Source organism: Xyrauchen texanus, chromosome 23 (genome assembly GCF_025860055.1).
Source record: "Xyrauchen texanus isolate HMW12.3.18 chromosome 23, RBS_HiC_50CHRs, whole genome shotgun sequence".
NCBI classification, from domain to species: domain Eukaryota; kingdom Metazoa; phylum Chordata; class Actinopteri; order Cypriniformes; family Catostomidae; genus Xyrauchen; species Xyrauchen texanus.
This window is the reverse complement of record NC_068298.1, coordinates 6747225-6765638: the sequence shown is the minus strand read 5'-3', so window position 1 is coordinate 6765638 and position 18414 is coordinate 6747225. Positions and strand designations below refer to the sequence as shown.

Sequence of the window (18414 nt, the reverse complement as noted above, 5' to 3'; positions counted from 1 at the left end):
TTGTTTCATTTAATATTTAGTTTCAGATGGAAAACATTTATACATATAAATGATGCGATTCAAAGTGCATTTGAACAGCGGTGAAACACTTTCTAATGATGTGTTACATTCATACGAGCAGACAGAGAAGTACGTTTGAAGTATGCTTGGAGCGGAAAGAAATAGAAATAAACCTTGTGTAAATTGTCAGCTTTACGCTAAGCTAAAATGCTATTTCTAGCCATTTTACATGCACATGTTACCAGACACGATCATCAAGAAAATTAACGTTGGATCATAATAAATTTTTTCTAGTAAGAACTTTGATATTAGGGCAAAAATCGTATTCTTGATGATCATTTTTGTATTGTTTTCCTGTAAAAATATCTAAAAATCCTTAAAACAAGATCAATTTGAGTTTTTATAGTCAAAACAAGTGAAAAAAAAATCTACCAGTGCTGAAGAAGTAATCCAAAGTATTTATAATATGTTACTGACCTTGAGTAATCTAACGAAATACATTACAAATTACATTTTACAGCATGCATTCTGTAATCTGTAGTGGAATACATTTCAAAAGTAACCCTCCCAACCCTGTGTATACTACCCCATTTCTGCAAATGTAATAGGTCATCTGGGTCATCGGTATATAGAAAATATGCGTACTATGCAAAGTATACATAATATTCACAGCAGAATTAATAAAAGTAGTAGCTTTTCTCAACACAGCCTTATGCGGTCTTTGTGATCAGACTGCAGTCACAGGTTGACCATCATTGTGCCCATTCACAATCATCCCTCGCAACGATCGAGTTCTGAAGGATCCATCAGGATAGATGCTGTCTGGCTTGTGTTCACAGCGGAAGAACATGAGAAAACCATTCCTGTAGTTCTGGTTCATCCAACCATACAGCAACGGATTGACAAAGGTTGAGCACATTGCCACGATGTGAAAAAAGGTATAGATGAGTTTGTACTCTCTGAACTTCAGAACCAAGTCGAGGTCACTAGCCAGTTGAAATACATGAAAGGGAAGCCAGCAGACGGCAAAGACCACGACTACCAGGACCAACATCTTTGTGGTCTTTTTGCGACGCACGATACCATCATTGCGGTTGGAAGGGCTGACGTGGTTCTTCAGTTTAATCCAGATACACACATATGCATAGCTGATGATCGCCAATGGTACTATGTACTGCAATAGAAGCATAAATGAACTATAGATGACTGCATCACGATTGGTTCCATTGGGCCATTTCTCGGAGCAAACTGCGATCCGTAAGTCAATGTATGGGATCTCCTCGTAGCGATATTCCCGGAAAATAGCCAACGGGCCAGCTAGTACGGCAGCGAATGTCCAAATAAGGCCGATGATAATAAAACTAGTGCATCTGTTGAGGCGTTGGCCAAGATGGAAGACGATACACCTATAGCGCTCTAGAGCAATGACTGTTAGAGTAAGAATGGACACGTGGATGCTCAGAGCTTGACTGTAAGGCACCATATGACACATTATGGCACCAAACTTCCATTCATCCCACAATGTGTATACAAGCGTGAAAGGCAAGCACACCGTGTCCACCATTAAGTCGGCCAAAGCGAGATTAGCAATGAAGTAGTTGGTGACCGTACGCATGTTTCTGTACAGAATGATCATGTAAATGACCAGGGTGTTGCCCAAAAATCCTAGTAGGATTATTAGCGAGTATGCTAATATAAGAGAAATCTGAACACTCAGGTGCTTGGTGATGTCATCCACAAAGGTGGGTTTGTAAGGATTGCTGTCATTGACCAAGTTGCCTTCATGCCAAATGGTCTCTTCATCGCCATCATGGACCAAGTCTTCCATTTCGTTGGCTGTATCTGATTGGCCCATATTAAACTTGGTACCTTCATTCAGTCCAAGGACATAAAGCATGAACCTGTTAAAAAGAAGAGAAAATGTTCAATTACTTCAAAAAATATTGATGTAATTGCATCTAATGCATCTACATAAGGAATCAAATATTCTCCCTCTGCAGCTGAAAGACATTCACACATCTGCCTATAGTGAGATATTCCTCTTATCATAATTCTTTGTCTGTATTCTGCCTATTCAATTTTTTTATACACCCATCTTTACATTAGTATCAGAATCATTTACAGTTTTTCTCAATTGCTTTGGCTCAGTTCTCAAATGTTTTTTTTATTTCCCAAAACATTAAGTTCTGATCTCTGAACAATTCGCTTCTTTTTCACATCAGATTGGAATTTCTTATTGATTTGAGCAACTTGCAAATGCTTTGGCACATGTGTGCAAAGAGTACATACAACTGTCTGCAGTTTGGACAACAAATAATTGCATATGGCTTGTTGATCAAAACTGATGACTCGATTCTCACTTACACTGTCAAACACTTCAGAACTTCTCAGACATTTTTTATTGTGTAAGCCATCACATTCAAAATGATCTATTCAGTTATCATAATTAGTATACATGAATGTATATTCTAAAATATATCTGACATTGACATTGTTTGTAATGTTTGCTAAATTGGCACATGACCTCTAATTGCATTCGCAATCTAATTGCAAATTACCTCTAATATGAATCAACCATTTAACCATTTAACCAATCAACTTTGGGAGTATATATATATATATATATATAGATTGCCCACAGCACAATCACTGCTGTAGAAGTTTTTGAGAATGGAGGACATTCACAACCCTGAACTGCAGCAACATGCTCATGGAAGAGCAATTGGAAGGCGTGTAAGAATACGTGGTGGTGGTAGAGGAAGAAATAATCGAGGAAGAGGTGGAAATAGAAGAGTCAGAGTCTCTGATGAAATCAGAGCCACACTTGTGGATCATGTCATAAATCATGGTTTAACAATGGAAGAGGCTGGTCGAGGAGTACAGCATAATGTAAACAGGTCCACAGTGTCATCAATTGTGCAAACCTTTCGTAGGAAAAACAGGTAAATATGTTTTTTTGTTTTGTTTTACAGTATGTAAAGTATTTTTACAGTATAAACAACAATACTGTAAAGGTAAATGCAAGTCTATTTGTTTATTCTATAGAACTGCACGACAACCTCGCGCTGGTGGCAGAGCAGCAGTATTTAACCAACTGCAAGAACAAGAAATTTGCAACATGGTCATAGCCAACAATTCCATCAGGCTAAGAGAGATCCAAAGTGCAATCATAAATGACAATAATGTCTTTGCAAATATAAATTCTGTCAGCATTTCCACCATAGACAGAGTTTTAAAAAGACATCAGATGACTATGAAACAGCTCTATAAGGTGCCATTTGAGAGGAACAGTGAAAGAGTCAAGGCGTTGCGGTACCAGTATGTCCAGGTAAACCATTGGTGTACACTTAGTGAGTTTTCCTGTTTTAATAAGATGCCTGTATTACTTTACTGTAAGTTTCAGAAACCCATAAGAAAAAACATTTACTGTTACATTTTTTTCTGTGTTTCTTCATAGAGAATCATGGAGTTAGAAGTACATGAAACGACCCACATTCTTGTTTTTGTGGACGAGGCTGGGTTTAATCTGTCCAAAGGCCGGAGACGTGGTCGCAATCTCATTGGACACCGAGCCACAATTGACACACCAGGCCAACGTGGGGCCAATATTACAATGTGTGCTGCCATTTCAGAGAACGGTGTGAGCACACATATTCCACATATTGGGCCCTATAATACCCAACTTCTCCTGGCCTTCCTAAATGCACTTTACAGAGACCTGATTCCAGAACAAGAAAGAGGTTTAGTTAGACCACATTTGCCTAATTATGTTGTTGTCTGGGATAATGTCAGCTTCCACCGAACCAACAGTGTTAGAGACTGGTTTGCTGCACATGAAAGGATAACAGTGGAATTCCTTCCACCATACTCTCCATTCCTAAATCCAATAGAAGAGTTTTTTTCAGCATGGAGGTGGAAAGTGTATGATCATAGACCACAAAATCTGATTTCTTTGTTGGATGCCATGAATGCTGCATGTTGTTATGCTGAGTAACGAGGCAGACGAGGAAATGAGGATCCAAACGCAGTTTGAACTTTATTAGAATAAGAAAACACAAAGTAACAACCCACGATGGGGAAATGAAACATAAACTGAGTAAGCTGACCAAGGTAGACATGAACAGGGAACTCGGGAGGGAAAGATACACCGGGTTAACATCAAACAACGATCGACGAAGACTGAACAAAAGACACAGGGTATAAATACACAGACAGGGAAAAAGGGACCAATGAAAGAACAGAACTCAAACAAGATAACAATGTGATTAACAGAAACCAAAGGCAAATTAACAAGGGCAGGTGAAAACAATGAACAGTGAACACAAGACTATGGAGGTACAAGGGTGACGAAAGTGAAAACTAAGGAATACCAAAAGTGACAAAATTACAAACAAAGGGCAACAGAGGGACAAGACAGGGTAACCGTTACATAGCCCCCCTTAAGGATCGGATACCAGACGATCCTTAATAACACACAACAAAAGACAAAAATCCACAAGAACAACATGAGGGCACCAGGGGCAAACAGACAGTACAAGTGGGCACATGGGCAGACAGGCAGACCAGGGGGCACACTGGGCAGGCAGGAAGTCCGGGGGCACAGAGGGCAAGACAGGCAGGTCCGGGAGGTGCCAGGGGCAGATAGGAAGTCCGGGGGGGAAATGAGACAGTCCACGAGGGCACGAATGAAGGTGAGACAGTCCACGGGGGCACAAGTGGAGATGAGGGTTAGGGGGCCAGGGAGGTATTGACCGGGCAGGGACAGGTTTTGATGGTCTGGGAGCTGGCCACCGGGCAAGGACAGGTTTGGGGAACCTGGGAGGAGGCCACTGGACGGGGACTGGGTCAGGAGGCCAGGAGGGAGGACTCAGGACGGGAACAGGGTCAGGAGGCCTGGGTGGAGGCCACAGGACAGGGACTGGATCAGGGGGCCTGGGAAGAGGCCACGGGACTGGGGCTGGGTCAGGAGATCTGGGGAGAAGCCACAAGACAGGGACCGGGTCAGGAGGCCTGGGAGGAGGCCACAGGATAGAGGCCGGCTTTGGTGGCCTGGGAGGTGGTCGTGGGCCAAGGGCCGGTTCAGGGGACCTGGGCGATGACCACAGGACAGAGGCCGGTTTTGGTGGCCTAGGAGATGGAGTGGCCACAGGGGGGGCCGGCGGAGCCGCGTGAGGCGGAGCCAAGGAGGACATCTGAGGCGGAGCCGAGGGAGGTGATGGCTCAGAAGGCCCAGAAGGCGGAGCTGAGGGAGGCTCAGGAGGTGGAACCGAAGGAGGCTCAGGAGGCGGAGCCGGGGTAGGCGGCGCCGTGGGAGGCTCTAGGAGCGGAGACCAGGAAGACTCTGGAGTCTCTGGGGGCAGAGACGTAGGAGGCTCTGAGGGTGGAGCCGTCGAAGGCTTGAGTGGCTTGAGAGGCGGTGCCGGAGGAGGCTCGGGAGGCGGAGCCATAGGAGGCTCTGAGGGCGGAGCCGTCGAAGGCTTGAGTGGCTCGAGCGGCGGAGCCATAGGAGGCTCTGAGGGCGGAGCCGTCGAAGGCTTGAGAGGCGGTGCCGGAGGAGGCTCGGGAGGCGGAGCCATAGGAGGCTCTGAGGGCGGAGCCGTCGAAGGCTTGAGTGGCTCGAGCGGCGGAGCCATAGGAGGCTCGGGAGGCGGTGCCATCGAAGGCTTGAGTGGCTCGAGAGGCTGGCCGGAGGAGTCTCGGGAGGCGGAGCCATAGGAGGCTCGGGAGGCTCTGAGGGCGGAGCCGCCGAAGGCTTGAGTGGCTCGAGAGGCGGAGCCGTAGGAGGCTCAAGAGGCTCTGGGGCGGAGCCGTCAAAGGCTTGAGTGGATCGAGAGGCGGAGCAATAGGAGGCTCTGGAGGCGGAGCCGTAGGAGGCTCTGGGGGTGGAGCCGCAGGAGGCCCCGTGAGGCGAGCTGCAGGAGGCTCGAGAGGCTCTGGGGCGAGCCGTAGGAGGCTCGGGGCGGAGCCCTGGAAGGCTCAAGAGGTTCGGAGGCGGAGCCCTGGCAGGCTCGAGAGGCTGAGGGCTGAGCCCTGGCAGGCTCGAGAGGCTTGAGGGCGGAGCCCTGGCAGGCTCGAGAGGCTTGAGGGGCGGAGCCCTGGCAGGCTCGAGAGGCGAGCTCTGGGAAGCTCAGGGGCGGAGCCTGGAAGCTTGGGAGGCTGAGAGACGGAGTCCTGGAAGACTCGAGAGACTTGAGGGCGAGCCCTGGAAGGCTCGAGGGGCTTGAGGGGCTGAGCCCTGGTAGGCTCGAGAGGGTTGAGAGGCGGAGCCCTGGAAGGCTCGAGAGGGTTGAGGGCGGAGCCCTGGTAGGCTCGGGAGGGCGGAGCCCTGGAAGGCTCGAGAGGCTTGAGAGCCCTGGAAGCTCGAGGGCGGAGCCTGGAAAGCTCGGGAGGCGGGCTCTGGAAAGCTCAGGAAGCTCGGAAGGCGGAGCTCTGGAAAGCCCAGGAGGCGGAGCTCTGGAAAGCTCAGAAGGCGGAGCTCTGGAAAGCTCGAACTGAAGGCGGAGCTCTGGAAAGCTCGAAACTCGAAGGCGGAGCTCTGGAAAGCTCGGAAACTCGGAAGGCGGAGCTCTGGAAAGCTCGGGAAACTCGGAAGGCGGAGCTCTGGAAAGCTCGGGAAACTCGGAAGGCGGAGCTCTGGAAAGCTCGGGAAACTCGGAAGGCGGAGCTCTGGAAAGCTCGGGAAACTCGGAAGGCGGAGCCCTGGAAAGCTCGGGAGGAGGAGCCCTAGAAGACGCGAGAGACCCGGGAGGCGGAGCCCCGGAAGACTCGGGAGGAGGAGCCCTGGAAGGCTCGAGAGGCGCTGGCTCTAGGATGGGCACGACCACTGGCGCTGGCTCTTGGACGATCACGGCCACTGGCGCTGGCTCAGGGACGGTCACGGCCACTGGCGCTGGCTCAGGGACGGTCACGGCCACTGGCGCTGGCTCAGGGACGGTCCACGGCTACAGGCGCTGGCTCAGGGACGGTCGAGGCTACAGGCTGGCTCAGGGACGGTCGAGGCTACAGGCGCTGGCTCAGGGACGGTCGAGGCTACAGGCGCTGGCTCAGGGACGGTCGAGGCTACAGGCTGGCTCAGGGACGGTCGAGGCTACAGGCTGGCTCAGGGACGGTCGAGGCTACAGGCGCTGGCTCAGGGACGGTCGAGGCTACAGGCGCTGGCTCAGGGACGGTCGAGGCTACAGGCGCTGGCTCAGGGACGGTCGAGGCTACAGGCGCTGGCTCAGGGACGTCTGAGGCTACAGGCACTGGCTCGGGGACGGTCGAGGGCTCAGGCTCGCTCACAGTGACATGCGTGGGCTTTAGCTCGCTCACCGTGACGTGCGTGGGCTCTGGCTCGCAGACCGGGGCTGGCGCGGGCCGGGAGGCGGAAGCCCGTCTTCTCTCCCTCCTCGAGCAGACGCAGTGGGCAGCTGGCTCATGGAAGGCGACTGGCGTGGGGACGGGCTCGCTGACAGGTGGGGCTGGCGCGACAGGAAGCGCCAAGGACGACTGGGGAGTCACCACAGTGGGAGGAGAGGTGGAATCCTCCTCGGCGAAGACCACGGTGTAGGGTGAGCCGCAGACCAGTAAGGTCAGCCTCCAGGAAGTCGTGGAGAGTCCAACCAAGCGTTGCCGGCGCAAACGCTCCCTGAGCTGAACCGTGTAAAGTGTCCCTGAAGAAGACCACCAGGGCTGAGTCCGGGAAGTCTGTGAATTTCGCCAGCGCGAGGAAGTCGCTGATGTGGTCTTCAACAGGGCGGCCCTCTTGTTTGAGGTTGAGCAACCGGCAGTTGGCCCGTATAACTGCTGGATCCATAGTTGGTCGATCGTTCTGTTATGCTGAGTAACGAGGCAGACGAGGAAATGAGGATCCAAACGCAGTTTGAACTTTATTAGAATAAGAAAACACAAAGTAACAACCCACGATGGGGAAATGAAACATAAACTGAGTAAGCTGACCAAGGTAGACATGAACAGGGAACTCGGGAGGGAAAGATACACCGGGTTAACATCAAACAACGATCGACAAAGACTGAACAAAGACACAGGGTATAAATACACAGACAGGGAAAAAGGGACCAATGAAAGAACAGAACTCAAACAAGATAACAATGTGATTAACAGAAACCAAAGGCAAATTAACAAGGGCAGGTGAAAACAATGAACAGTGAACACAAGACTATGGAGGTACAAGGGTGACGAAAGTGAAAACTAAGGAATACCAAAAGTGACAAAATTACAAACAAAGGGCAACAGAGGGACAAGACAGGGTAACCGTTACACATGTGAGGACATCACAGCTGACCATTGCAGGGGATGGGTGCGGCATTCAAGGAGATTTTTTCCACGGTGTGTGGCAATGGAAAACATCAGATGTGATGTTGATGAAAATCTTTGGCCTGACCAATGTGAGCGACAAGATGTCCACCAAGAATAATTTGTTTGTTTTGTTTTTTTTCCCATGAATGTTATTTGTTGTTTGTGTATTTGTGGTAATACACAAATATGAAATGTAAAGTGAAATCTTGTTACTCTTGTCAGTTACTTTACATGTACAGTAAATACACTTGTATTGTGTGTATATACACATGAAGTACAAAAATAAACACTGTAAAAATACAAATGTTCATAGACTTTTTTTTTTTTCTACATACTATTGACTTTTCTCAACAAATATGAGATTTGTTTACAGTAAACCCTTAATTTTCATGGTTGACTGTTGTGGTGAAAAAACAACTAAACATTTTGACCAGTGTGGCTCACACAATGACAAAAATACTTTAGATTTTGGTGGCCTTGGCCAAATTATTGACACAATAACTAGGTTTTGAAGCATGAATTAAATGTTTTGGGTGAGTAACTACATTTTGCAGACATGCTATAAAGTTTTGAAGTTCCTGCAAACAGTTGTGACATTTGCACTCACAGTTTAGAGAATGTTAAGACTGTTTCGAAAAATGTGCCAAAGCAATTGAGAAAAACTGTAAATTACAAATTACAATAACAGAGTGTAATCAGTGTGCATTAGCGCCATGACTGCAAAATGTAAACATAACAAATTACACATTCTCTACTGCATAGACATGAATTAAATCATCATTGAGTTGGCAAAATAGCATATTTCACTGATCTCATGTGAATTCTACTCATAGAATGAGGCATGAAGTCATTGATGATACATTTTAATGTCACATGAGTTAAGATTTAACATGTAGTCTTGCACGTCCTTGTATTTAAATGTACCTCTAAACGCCTCCACCAGTGGCATATCCGGTGTCTGAATGTTCACAAACACTATACGGTTGCTCAACTGTTTCAAACTTCTTTTTTGGCTCTGAGTTAAGAACAAGAAGGATGTTGAACTTCTCTAAGAGTAAACCGTGGCAGCCTTTAGTGTTGAGTTTACAATTGCAATATGAATTTAGCTTCACAAACCGATTCAATCGGATTCAGACTCGGCTGTTATGGACTCGAGATCTTGAGACCAACTTGGCCTCCTTTGGACTCAGACTTGACTTAAACTTGATTTGTTAAATACCAAGTTCAAGTTGCGAGAAACCCCAAGAAAACCCTTAGTAGCCATAGTAGTAAGTGTATTGTTACTAAGGGTTTTCTTAACTTAAGGGTTTCTTGGTCTTGTCTCGGACTCGACTATGATGGACTTTGAGCAGGGGTGGAAAGAGTACTGAAAAATAATACTCAAGTAAATGCACTGTTACATCTTAAAAATAAAATAGTATGAGTAGAGCAAAAGTACCTGTCCTAAAATCTACTGAAGTAAGAGTAAAAGAGTTGCTCATTTAGAAGTATTCATGAGTAGTGAGTACTGAGTTGTGAAAGCTATGCAACTTTATAATAAAAACTCTATGCTGCAATTTAAAAATGTAGCACACATACCGTAATTTACATTCCCTTTTATGGCTGTTTGCCAGAAAGAATAAAAAATATAGGTACTTTATATGTGTTTGTGACTGACAACTTTTAAAATACATCACATATCTATGATACTGTAAACACTACATGAATCTGAAAAAATAAATAAATGTGAGACATGATTACAGAAATGAAAAGATGAAAGTTATTTTCAGTATCATAATGTATGAAACAATTACATTAAAATCAGTTAGAGTCTAAATTTTCCTCAATGCCAACAAGAGAGAGTTACTGTTGCGCATAAAACATGTTCAAAACAATGCACGGAATGCAATATATATATTAATTCATTATGAAAACCCTCTAAAAAACAGGGTCCCTTGGTGCGTTATGTCCCACACAATAGAATAGCAGTGGTTTGGTACAGGAGCCACATCAAGCTTTTCTCACAAAAATGAAAATTCTCTCATTATTTAGTCACCCTCATGCCATCCCAGATGTGTATGACTTTCTTTCATCTGCTGAACACAAATTAAGATTTTTAGAAGAATATTTATGCTCTTTTGGTCCATACAATGCAAGTGAATGGGTGCCAAAATTTTGAAGCTCCAAAAATCACATAAGTCAGCATAAAAGTAGCCTAATCCATGTGACTCAAGTGGTTAAATCAATATGTTCAGAAGTGATATGATAGGTTTGGTGAGAAACAGATCAATATTTAAGTACATTTTAACTATAAATTCTCTTCCCTGCTCAGTAAATCTCCACTTTAACTTTCACTTTCTTCTTCTTTGTTTTTGGTGGTTCACATTATTCATGCATATCACCATCTACTGGGCAGGGTGAAGAATTTCTAGCAAAAATGTACTTAAATATTGATCTGTTTCTCACCCAACCTATCATATCAATTCTGAAATCATGGATTTAATCACTGGAGTCATATGGATTACTTTTATGCTGCATTTATATACTTTTTGGAGAGTCAATATTTTGGCCACCATTCGCTTCTATTGTATGGGCCGACAGAGCTGAAATATTCTTCTCAAAATCTTAATTTGTGTTCTTCTGAAGAAAGAAAGTCATACACATCTGGGATGGCATGTGAATTTTCATTTTGAGTGAAATATTTCTTTAAGTAGCACATGGGGGCGCCACATTGTCCTCCTTTTGAGATAAAATATTCCACATTGATTTAGTCTCCGTGTCTTTTAATCCCAGAAATAATTGTGTTCCCGTTCTAATACATGATGCACAATTTTCTGAAGTTTGTGGCTGGTGGAATATTCTGCTGAAGTATTGCTGTTCAAATTTTGATCTTTATAAAGGCTAAGCATAATTATTAATTATTTTATCATCTCTACTTTCCTGGTAATTGCTATCATGATTGATGTAATGAACACCCCTGTTCTAGATGTAAAACATAGGCTAAATACAGAAAACTACTCAAATGTTTATCATTGATATCGAGCGACAACTTTTTTTTTTCTCAGATAAACAAGATTTTTATTTTTGTTTCGTTTTATTGCCCAGCCCTATTGATAACATTGCCTTAATCTCTCACAGCAGCCCAGTAATCTCAGTGATAGATAGTTAATTTACAGGCCACATTATAGACACACAGAACCTAGTAGAAATAGGAAATTTACCTCGATTTGTTTCTTCAAATTAGAGGCAGGATTAATGCTGATATCTGGCTTGAGCAAGTTAAACTCACATGATACGATCAAGCAATTGTCTTTTTTCCCTGGGAAAACACCTTTCAGGTGTTGAACTGTGCTTGAGGCATTCTCCACATCCTCCACAGTTGACGAGAAAATTAGTTAATTTACAGCCCTGATTCTGACCCAACACTAGTACTTAGACACTTAGTGTATGGATGTAATTTCACTAGAAAAGTAAATATCAATCCAAATGGCATCTGCAAACAAATTATGCTAGAGCTTTTCTACAATTACTTTTAATTGACTGGTGTCAAGGTGATTTTTAGAGGATGTATAAAGTCACTTCCTGTCCTGTTCCTCTAAAGAAAGTTCGCATAGGTGTCCTAGCAGAGAAACCACAGGTGTAGTTCATCAAACTAACTATGGACATGTTCTACTAAGGTTTGACAGCTATAAAGTGTTAGAATACTTTTTGCCTTTATTCTGAACACTTTATCTGTTTAAACATTTAACTTGTTAAATTAACATGTTTTGCTTGAAAAGTAACTTTGATATTTTCTTATCTACTACTGAAAGGTCGTTCATATATTTGTATGTGTGGCTGAAGTGTCCAAATACGTTTTTGTGCCATTATATGTGATAATAAGCTAGAAAATATATTATAACATATATTAATTCTATTCTGTTCTAAATCCATTTTTGAGAAAATATCTTTGACTGAATGAAATGTGACTGTATGAAATCGGAAGGAAATCTCTTAATGACAACACCAATTCTCTTTGGCATGCTCAATTGTCCACATTTGCTCAATTATAAATGAATGTCAGAGATCTCATTCTCAGCATGGTAACGTTTTAGACAATATCTGAATTGTGTCTTCTATCTGGTGTGCTCAACTGAAGTGGAAGTGAGCAATCTTCAGACTGCACATCCTCTGGATGAAGCATGCACATCTAATGAAATATGTAGCATGAGCATATTTTTCAGCAACTACTGAAAAAGGTGTAGTTTAGAGTTGCTTACTAAGGCAAGGATTACTATTGCTGTTGCTAAAAAAAAAAAAAAGAAAAGAAAAAAAGACCAGAATATCATAGAAACTTGGGGTGGTTTTCTTTTCAACCAGCTAGAACACCCTGGCAACTACATAACAATGCCTTAGTGACTACCCAGAACACCCTAGCATTGTGCCAACGAGTTTGGCACGGGCAAGTACCACTCATTTTCTTACAGAAAATGTAAAAATCTAGTATAATTTACAAAACAAAAAAGTGCACAACTACAAGGCATGTGCCAAAACACTGCATCAAATATTGATGGTTAGATGTTCTCTTAATGTTTTCACTAAACTGAAAATGAACCTTAATATAACTGCACTTATCTTCTGCTTACAGATTACACAAACACAGCCTTCTTCATTATTTGTTACCATGTTCAATTACAGTTATTATTTAAAAATGCCCATCATAATACCCATTTGATGCTTGACCATCATCATAAGGTTGTTCCTGTAATATTGAACCATATTTAATTAAAATAAAATTAACAAGGCCTTTTCCTGCCCATATGAGATGGATAGAACTTCATTAAAATCCAATTCACAGGTAGCACAAAGCAAGACAACGCAAAGCTCTCTTTCCAGAAATCATTTGGCTCATGAGCACATTTAGAAGTGACTATATTGCCATTTAAACTGATTATATGACATGAAGTATATGGATGGCTTTTTCACCCAAGGGGAAAGGAAAATTGCCAATACAGAGCTTGGCATCTTGGGTCATTTAGAGTCTGAAAACATAAACACACTAATGCGGTCTTCCCTCCACCAGAGATGACTCAGATTTTGCAGGACACTATCTTTCAGGGTGCATTGAATTAAAAAAGGTAAACCAGGTTGTAGCATTGTTTTTGGCCAACGGGTATATTTCTATCATTCCTTGGGAAACGTATTATCTCCATTTGTTGCTAAGCACCATAAACCTAACAAACGCACTATACACAAGCAGCTAGAAGTACAGTGTGTTCTTGAATAGTTCCACTGATTTTCAGCCACACGAATGGATGTTTTATTCTTGCCTGGCTTTAGTGTTTGGTAATATATGCATTTTGGTATCACTCCCGAGGGTTTTATTCGTTAATCTCACCATGGAAAGTAGCTTGCACCCCATTTTACTACCATTTTGTGACATCTTTCCAAATGAAACAGGATATTGTAAAAAAAAAAACATAGGACAGGACTGTTTTATCCTACAGGAATTGATTGGATCAGGACAAGTTGGGGTTCCAAAACAGAATGCAGCCAGATTGACTTTTCCAAAACAACGCTGTGGCAGGGCGGAGGGCGGGTCTGGGTCGTGATCCTACACACCCGGCCCCGTATTAAGCTAATTAAGCCTCCGAGGGATAAAGGTCGACTGCAGAGGATCTCTCTCTCCTCTCTCTCTCTCACTGTCGCTCTGCGTTGGCCATTTTACAGTTTTTTGTTACAGGAAATACCCCCCCCCATTTTAATTATTTCTGTTTCCCTCCCCTTGTCCCCTCCCTCGTCCAGGTAGATGGGGATGACCTGCCGGCAGACTAGACTTAAAGCACGCCCTACCCCAGGGAAAGGGGGGGGGGGGGTGTACGTCAGGCTGGGGACTCCCCAGCCTGAGAGAACAAGGGAGGAATGTGGCAGGGCGGAGGGCGGTGCCGGGTCGTGATCCTACACACCTGGTCCCGTATTAGGCTAATTAAGCCACCGTGAGGGATAAAGGTCGACTGCAGAGGATCATGCGGGAGAGAGAGATCGTTTACAGACATGTCCGTCAGTGTGTGTTTATGTTGTCTTTTAAGTTTATCATTAAACCATTATTTATATTGTCAAGCCGGTTCTCGCCTCCTCCTTTCCATTGATCACTTTACAAACGCCTAAATAGCTATTTGGCTATTAGTTAACATTAACCATCCCACATGAACATGGTGAAGTCAGCCGAAAGGGAACGTTGTTTCAGACACAGAGGCAGAGCAAGTTATTTTGGTTAAACGATAAAAGGTGCATGCACTCAGTAATTTTTTCTTTATTTAAAAAGTTTGACTCCTGAAGAAATCAATTGTAATTTTGAAACCTATATATAAAATCCTGGCCAGTCACACGAGATGAAGACTAAAAATATATTTTACATGGAGAGGGTCCCCTCAAGGGGGCTGCCATGTAAGAATCACATGACCAGCCGAATACTACTCGTTTGATCTCAGTAACGGCCCTGTTAATGGACACTTTCTCTCATGAATTAAATTAAATATGGCTGACTGTGAACAGTGAATTTCTACAATGGCATCAGTAACTAAAAATATTGCATTTGAATGATGCTGCATCCACACTGCAAAGTGTCACTGTAATTTGTCTTGGAAATAACATGCACTGATGAATCGTGCACGATAAGACCAGGTGCGAATATTGAGAAATGAAGTGTCAATTTTGATTTTATGTTGGTCTTAAAAGAGCGCCAAATGCCAAAAGAGGACACAGTTTGTATACTTAGGATCTGTTCATGTCCTCACGCTCACAACTTTTTGAGAGTGACCTCCAGAGACACATGCATGGATAAGAGAAACACCATTCATCAAAAGGTCATATCCCTTAAGATAGATGACCTTTTCTTTTCAATGTGCCCATTCCTTTTGGCAAGTTATTGACTTGAATATAAAGTCCAATCACTTGTTTCTAACAGTTAAAAATTAGGAATAAGACTTTGTTTCAAGAGCAATAAGAACAAATCTATCTTTCCGCATAGATTGATGATTCTTTCTAGTGTGTTCTAGAAGGCATTCTGTGTTTCTAATAATAGAAAAGCCCTAAATTAATGAGGAACAAGCTGGAATCTGGCATCCCCAGATGAAAACAAATGGGGAAAAACACATTTAGTCCAAAATTGCCTACGCTTTTTTGTTCACTGCACTCTCACACTCTCTCTCTCTGTGTGTGTGTGTGTGTGTGTGTGTGTGTGCGCGTGTGTGTTTGAAGAGGTATCAGCATGTGCACAAGGTCTGTTGATGGCCTGCCTTAAATGATTCAGTTTTTCTAGCATTCTGCTCAGTGACGCACCTCCTCCTAATAAAAAATCATGAATGCACCATTAATGATGAGCTAAGTCATCAAGTATATTATTCATCCGTGTAAATCTGCGTACAAGTTTCTCCTGCAACATATGTAAACATCTGTTCTGTGAATTTATCACCATAAAATCAGAATGGGTGGATATAAAATTATAAATAAGCAATATAATCAGAGATAGGTAAAATCAGCTAATTAAAATAATAAACATACTGTATGTCATAATAGTAATGCATAAAAAAGTTCTCAGCAACCACATCCTAAAAGGAATCCGATTGGAATTTCAATCAGTCTTAATTTGGAAGTAATCCTAAAGAATCACAAATGGGATATTTTAATTACCAATAAGATACACAAAGGAGAATCTTAATAAAACTCCTATAGAGCTCCTCCCTTATAGCTTTCCTTTCACTGTCCATTAGCAAGACATTATTCCAATACAACTGGTTCTGATATACATGACACGATATCCAATAGGACTATATATATATATAATAAATAAAACTAAATAAATAGCATCTTATTTAGTTCTTTGAGTATTATTATTTTATCTCATTGGGAAGGGTTAAAAATTATGAAATAAATTCCAATAGGAATCCTTTACAAAATAATGTAGGATTTAGGAAGTTTAATCAAAATAGTCAAAACGAGAATAATCGATAACGACAATCAATTTCAAACACCTGCCACGTGTCGTCATTTATTGCAAATCCATAGTTCACGATCATTTGTAATATTCGCAATCGTTTAAAGTCTGCAAACAATCTACTCACGTTATTTCGGCGATTTCATCCTCACATTAAAGGGGATGAAAGAGCTGCGCGCGGTGAAGTTCTCGCATCCGCGCTGCATGCGACAGGTTCACTCTTTTGTTCCTGTATGATCTGCTTCACCCTTCCTGAGATGCAAAAACACACAGGCACTTGTGCATTGCGCACTAAACGCATATCCGTAAAAAAATAAGAAAAAAAGATATGCACTTTCCTTTTGTAAAGCAGACCAACGGTCATCATATGAAGGTAACTTCAGGTGCATGAGTGGTTTTACTCTGTGCATGCATGCAGGGTGTGGGAGGAACCACTCCAGTGGAGGCTTCTGTCCATTCAATTTGACGCTTTTCAATAATGCACACTGAGTAAATCAAATGAGAGATGATTGCCAATGCACTGGGATATGTGGGATATTGTATGACAGTTAAATTGGGGTGGCATGCATAGCTCCATTTCACCAATGCATGACATTTATAGTGAGCTTCTAACTGTAACATCCTCCTTCTGACACATTTATGGAAGACCAAGTTTTGTACATACCTTAAGACCTTATTAGTATCACATTAACATCATATATTTGTAATACTGTTATATTGCAGTAAGCAACGACTGTGATTTCCAGAGTATAACCAGAGCCTAATAGATCTTTGTTATTGAAGGGAATGTGCATAATGCAAAATCAGCTCGTTTATACCACCCTGTGGCAGCCCTTAAAGCATATTTATGGGTGGATGATTCAGATGCTTGTTTCTGCACAGGTTGTGACCTGCTCACAGAGATTTATCTTATTTGCATCTGAGACATTGTTAAACAGATAAGCAACCAGAAGTCTGTTACAACTGCAAATGACTGTGAGGAGCATTTGCTGATCTGAAATGACATTGAGTGCCCTGAGATCTGAAGGTCAGCATTACAGGACAGTTTATTCATTTCAAAGCTACATCTGCTTTCTTAAGTGTATATGTAAAATGCAAACATTTGCAAATATAGGCCCAAACCCAAAATTAAGGTCCAAAATTATAAATGAACAATCATGATAATACTATTCTTTAATTGTGTAGTGTAGTTTTTGTTTTATGTAAAAGTGTTTTTAGGATCTCTGCCTGGCTGTTTAAACTGATGTTCTTGAATCTGTAGTCTGCAGCTGCGTAAAAGTTTGGGAATGTAGATGTTCATCCCACATACCCTCACTTTTCAAAATTGTTCCTATACGCCCCCTTCGTCTAGAGCATCTGAAAGTTAGCATGGGTTGTAACAAAGTCTCCTTCAAGATAAGCCTTTTTTGGATCGCTCCTAGGCAGCTATTTTCTATAGATACAAGCGGCATAAATGTACAGCTCTTATCTACTTGAATGGGATAAAGACTGAAATCTTCAAAACAGTTGGCCAAGATCATAATCAAAGAACCTATTTCAAATCCACAGTTTAATTTGGCAACAAAGGTATCATACATTGTCTTTCTTTAGCTCAGATCACAAAAAAAAAAAAAAAAAAAAAAAAAAAATATATATATATATATATATATATATATATATATATATATATATATATATATATATATATATATATATATATATATTTCAGGCTGGACCAGCTACTGCTTACTGGCATTCTCAAGTTAAGTAACAGGCGATGTCTGTATCTAAAAGGTGATTGGCTCTTTTACCTGTAAGGCGGGACTTCCTTTTGTGCATGCTCCATATTTGCCGTTCCAATTCCTCCCATTCATTTTTAATATGAGTGGTCCAACTTGTGCTAAACAGTCTTTGGCTATAATCAGTAGACACAAATATACAGGACTGTTTCATATGTCATTACTGCAAAAAAACAAAACAAAAAAAACATCTAAAACGCAGCCAAGATTGTATGCTGGTTTTAGCTGGATTAGTTTGATCAAGCTGGTCTTCCAGCCTGCCCAAGCGTGTTTCAACAGTTCTCACAGCCTGGCCATGTGGTTTATCTAGGAAGCCGAATAGTCTCCAAGTCTAACCAGCTAACAAGTACTCAAAACACTTCTGAAACCAGCAAATGTATCCAG

The 18414-nt window shown here is 42.5% G+C and overlaps 2 protein-coding genes across 2 annotated transcripts; one reads left to right on the top strand and one right to left on the bottom strand.

Moving 5' to 3' along the window:
• Nucleotides 1–727: 727 nt before the first annotated feature.
• npy7r (neuropeptide Y receptor Y7) lies at nt 728–16470 on the bottom strand. Its single transcript, XM_052154685.1, has 2 exons — nt 16380–16470; nt 728–1901 (listed from the first exon to the last, which is right to left on the bottom strand). The coding sequence occupies exon 2, from the start codon at nt 1895–1897 to the stop codon at nt 728–730; it is 1170 nt and encodes a 389-aa protein (XP_052010645.1). The 5' UTR covers nt 1898–1901; nt 16380–16470.
• On the top strand, nt 3017–3994 carry LOC127663263 (uncharacterized). The gene is made up of 2 exons (XM_052154779.1): nt 3017–3328; nt 3458–3994. The coding sequence occupies exons 1-2, from the start codon at nt 3119–3121 to the stop codon at nt 3992–3994; spliced, it is 747 nt and encodes a 248-aa protein (XP_052010739.1). The 5' UTR covers nt 3017–3118.
• Nucleotides 16471–18414: the final 1944 nt, after the last annotated feature.

Bases quoted from the DNA above. Each gene is read 5' to 3' on its own strand.
- LOC127663263 (XM_052154779.1), top strand. From the start codon at position 3,119: ATGGTCATAGCCAACAATTCCATCAGGCTAAGAGAGATCCAAAGTGCA. The intron at 3,329-3,457 runs GTAAACCATTGG...GTTTCTTCATAG, and splicing joins TGCGGTACCAGTATGTCCAG to AGAATCATGGAGTTAGAAGT.
- npy7r (XM_052154685.1), bottom strand. From the start codon at position 1,897: ATGCTTTATGTCCTTGGACTGAATGAAGGTACCAAGTTTAATATGGGC.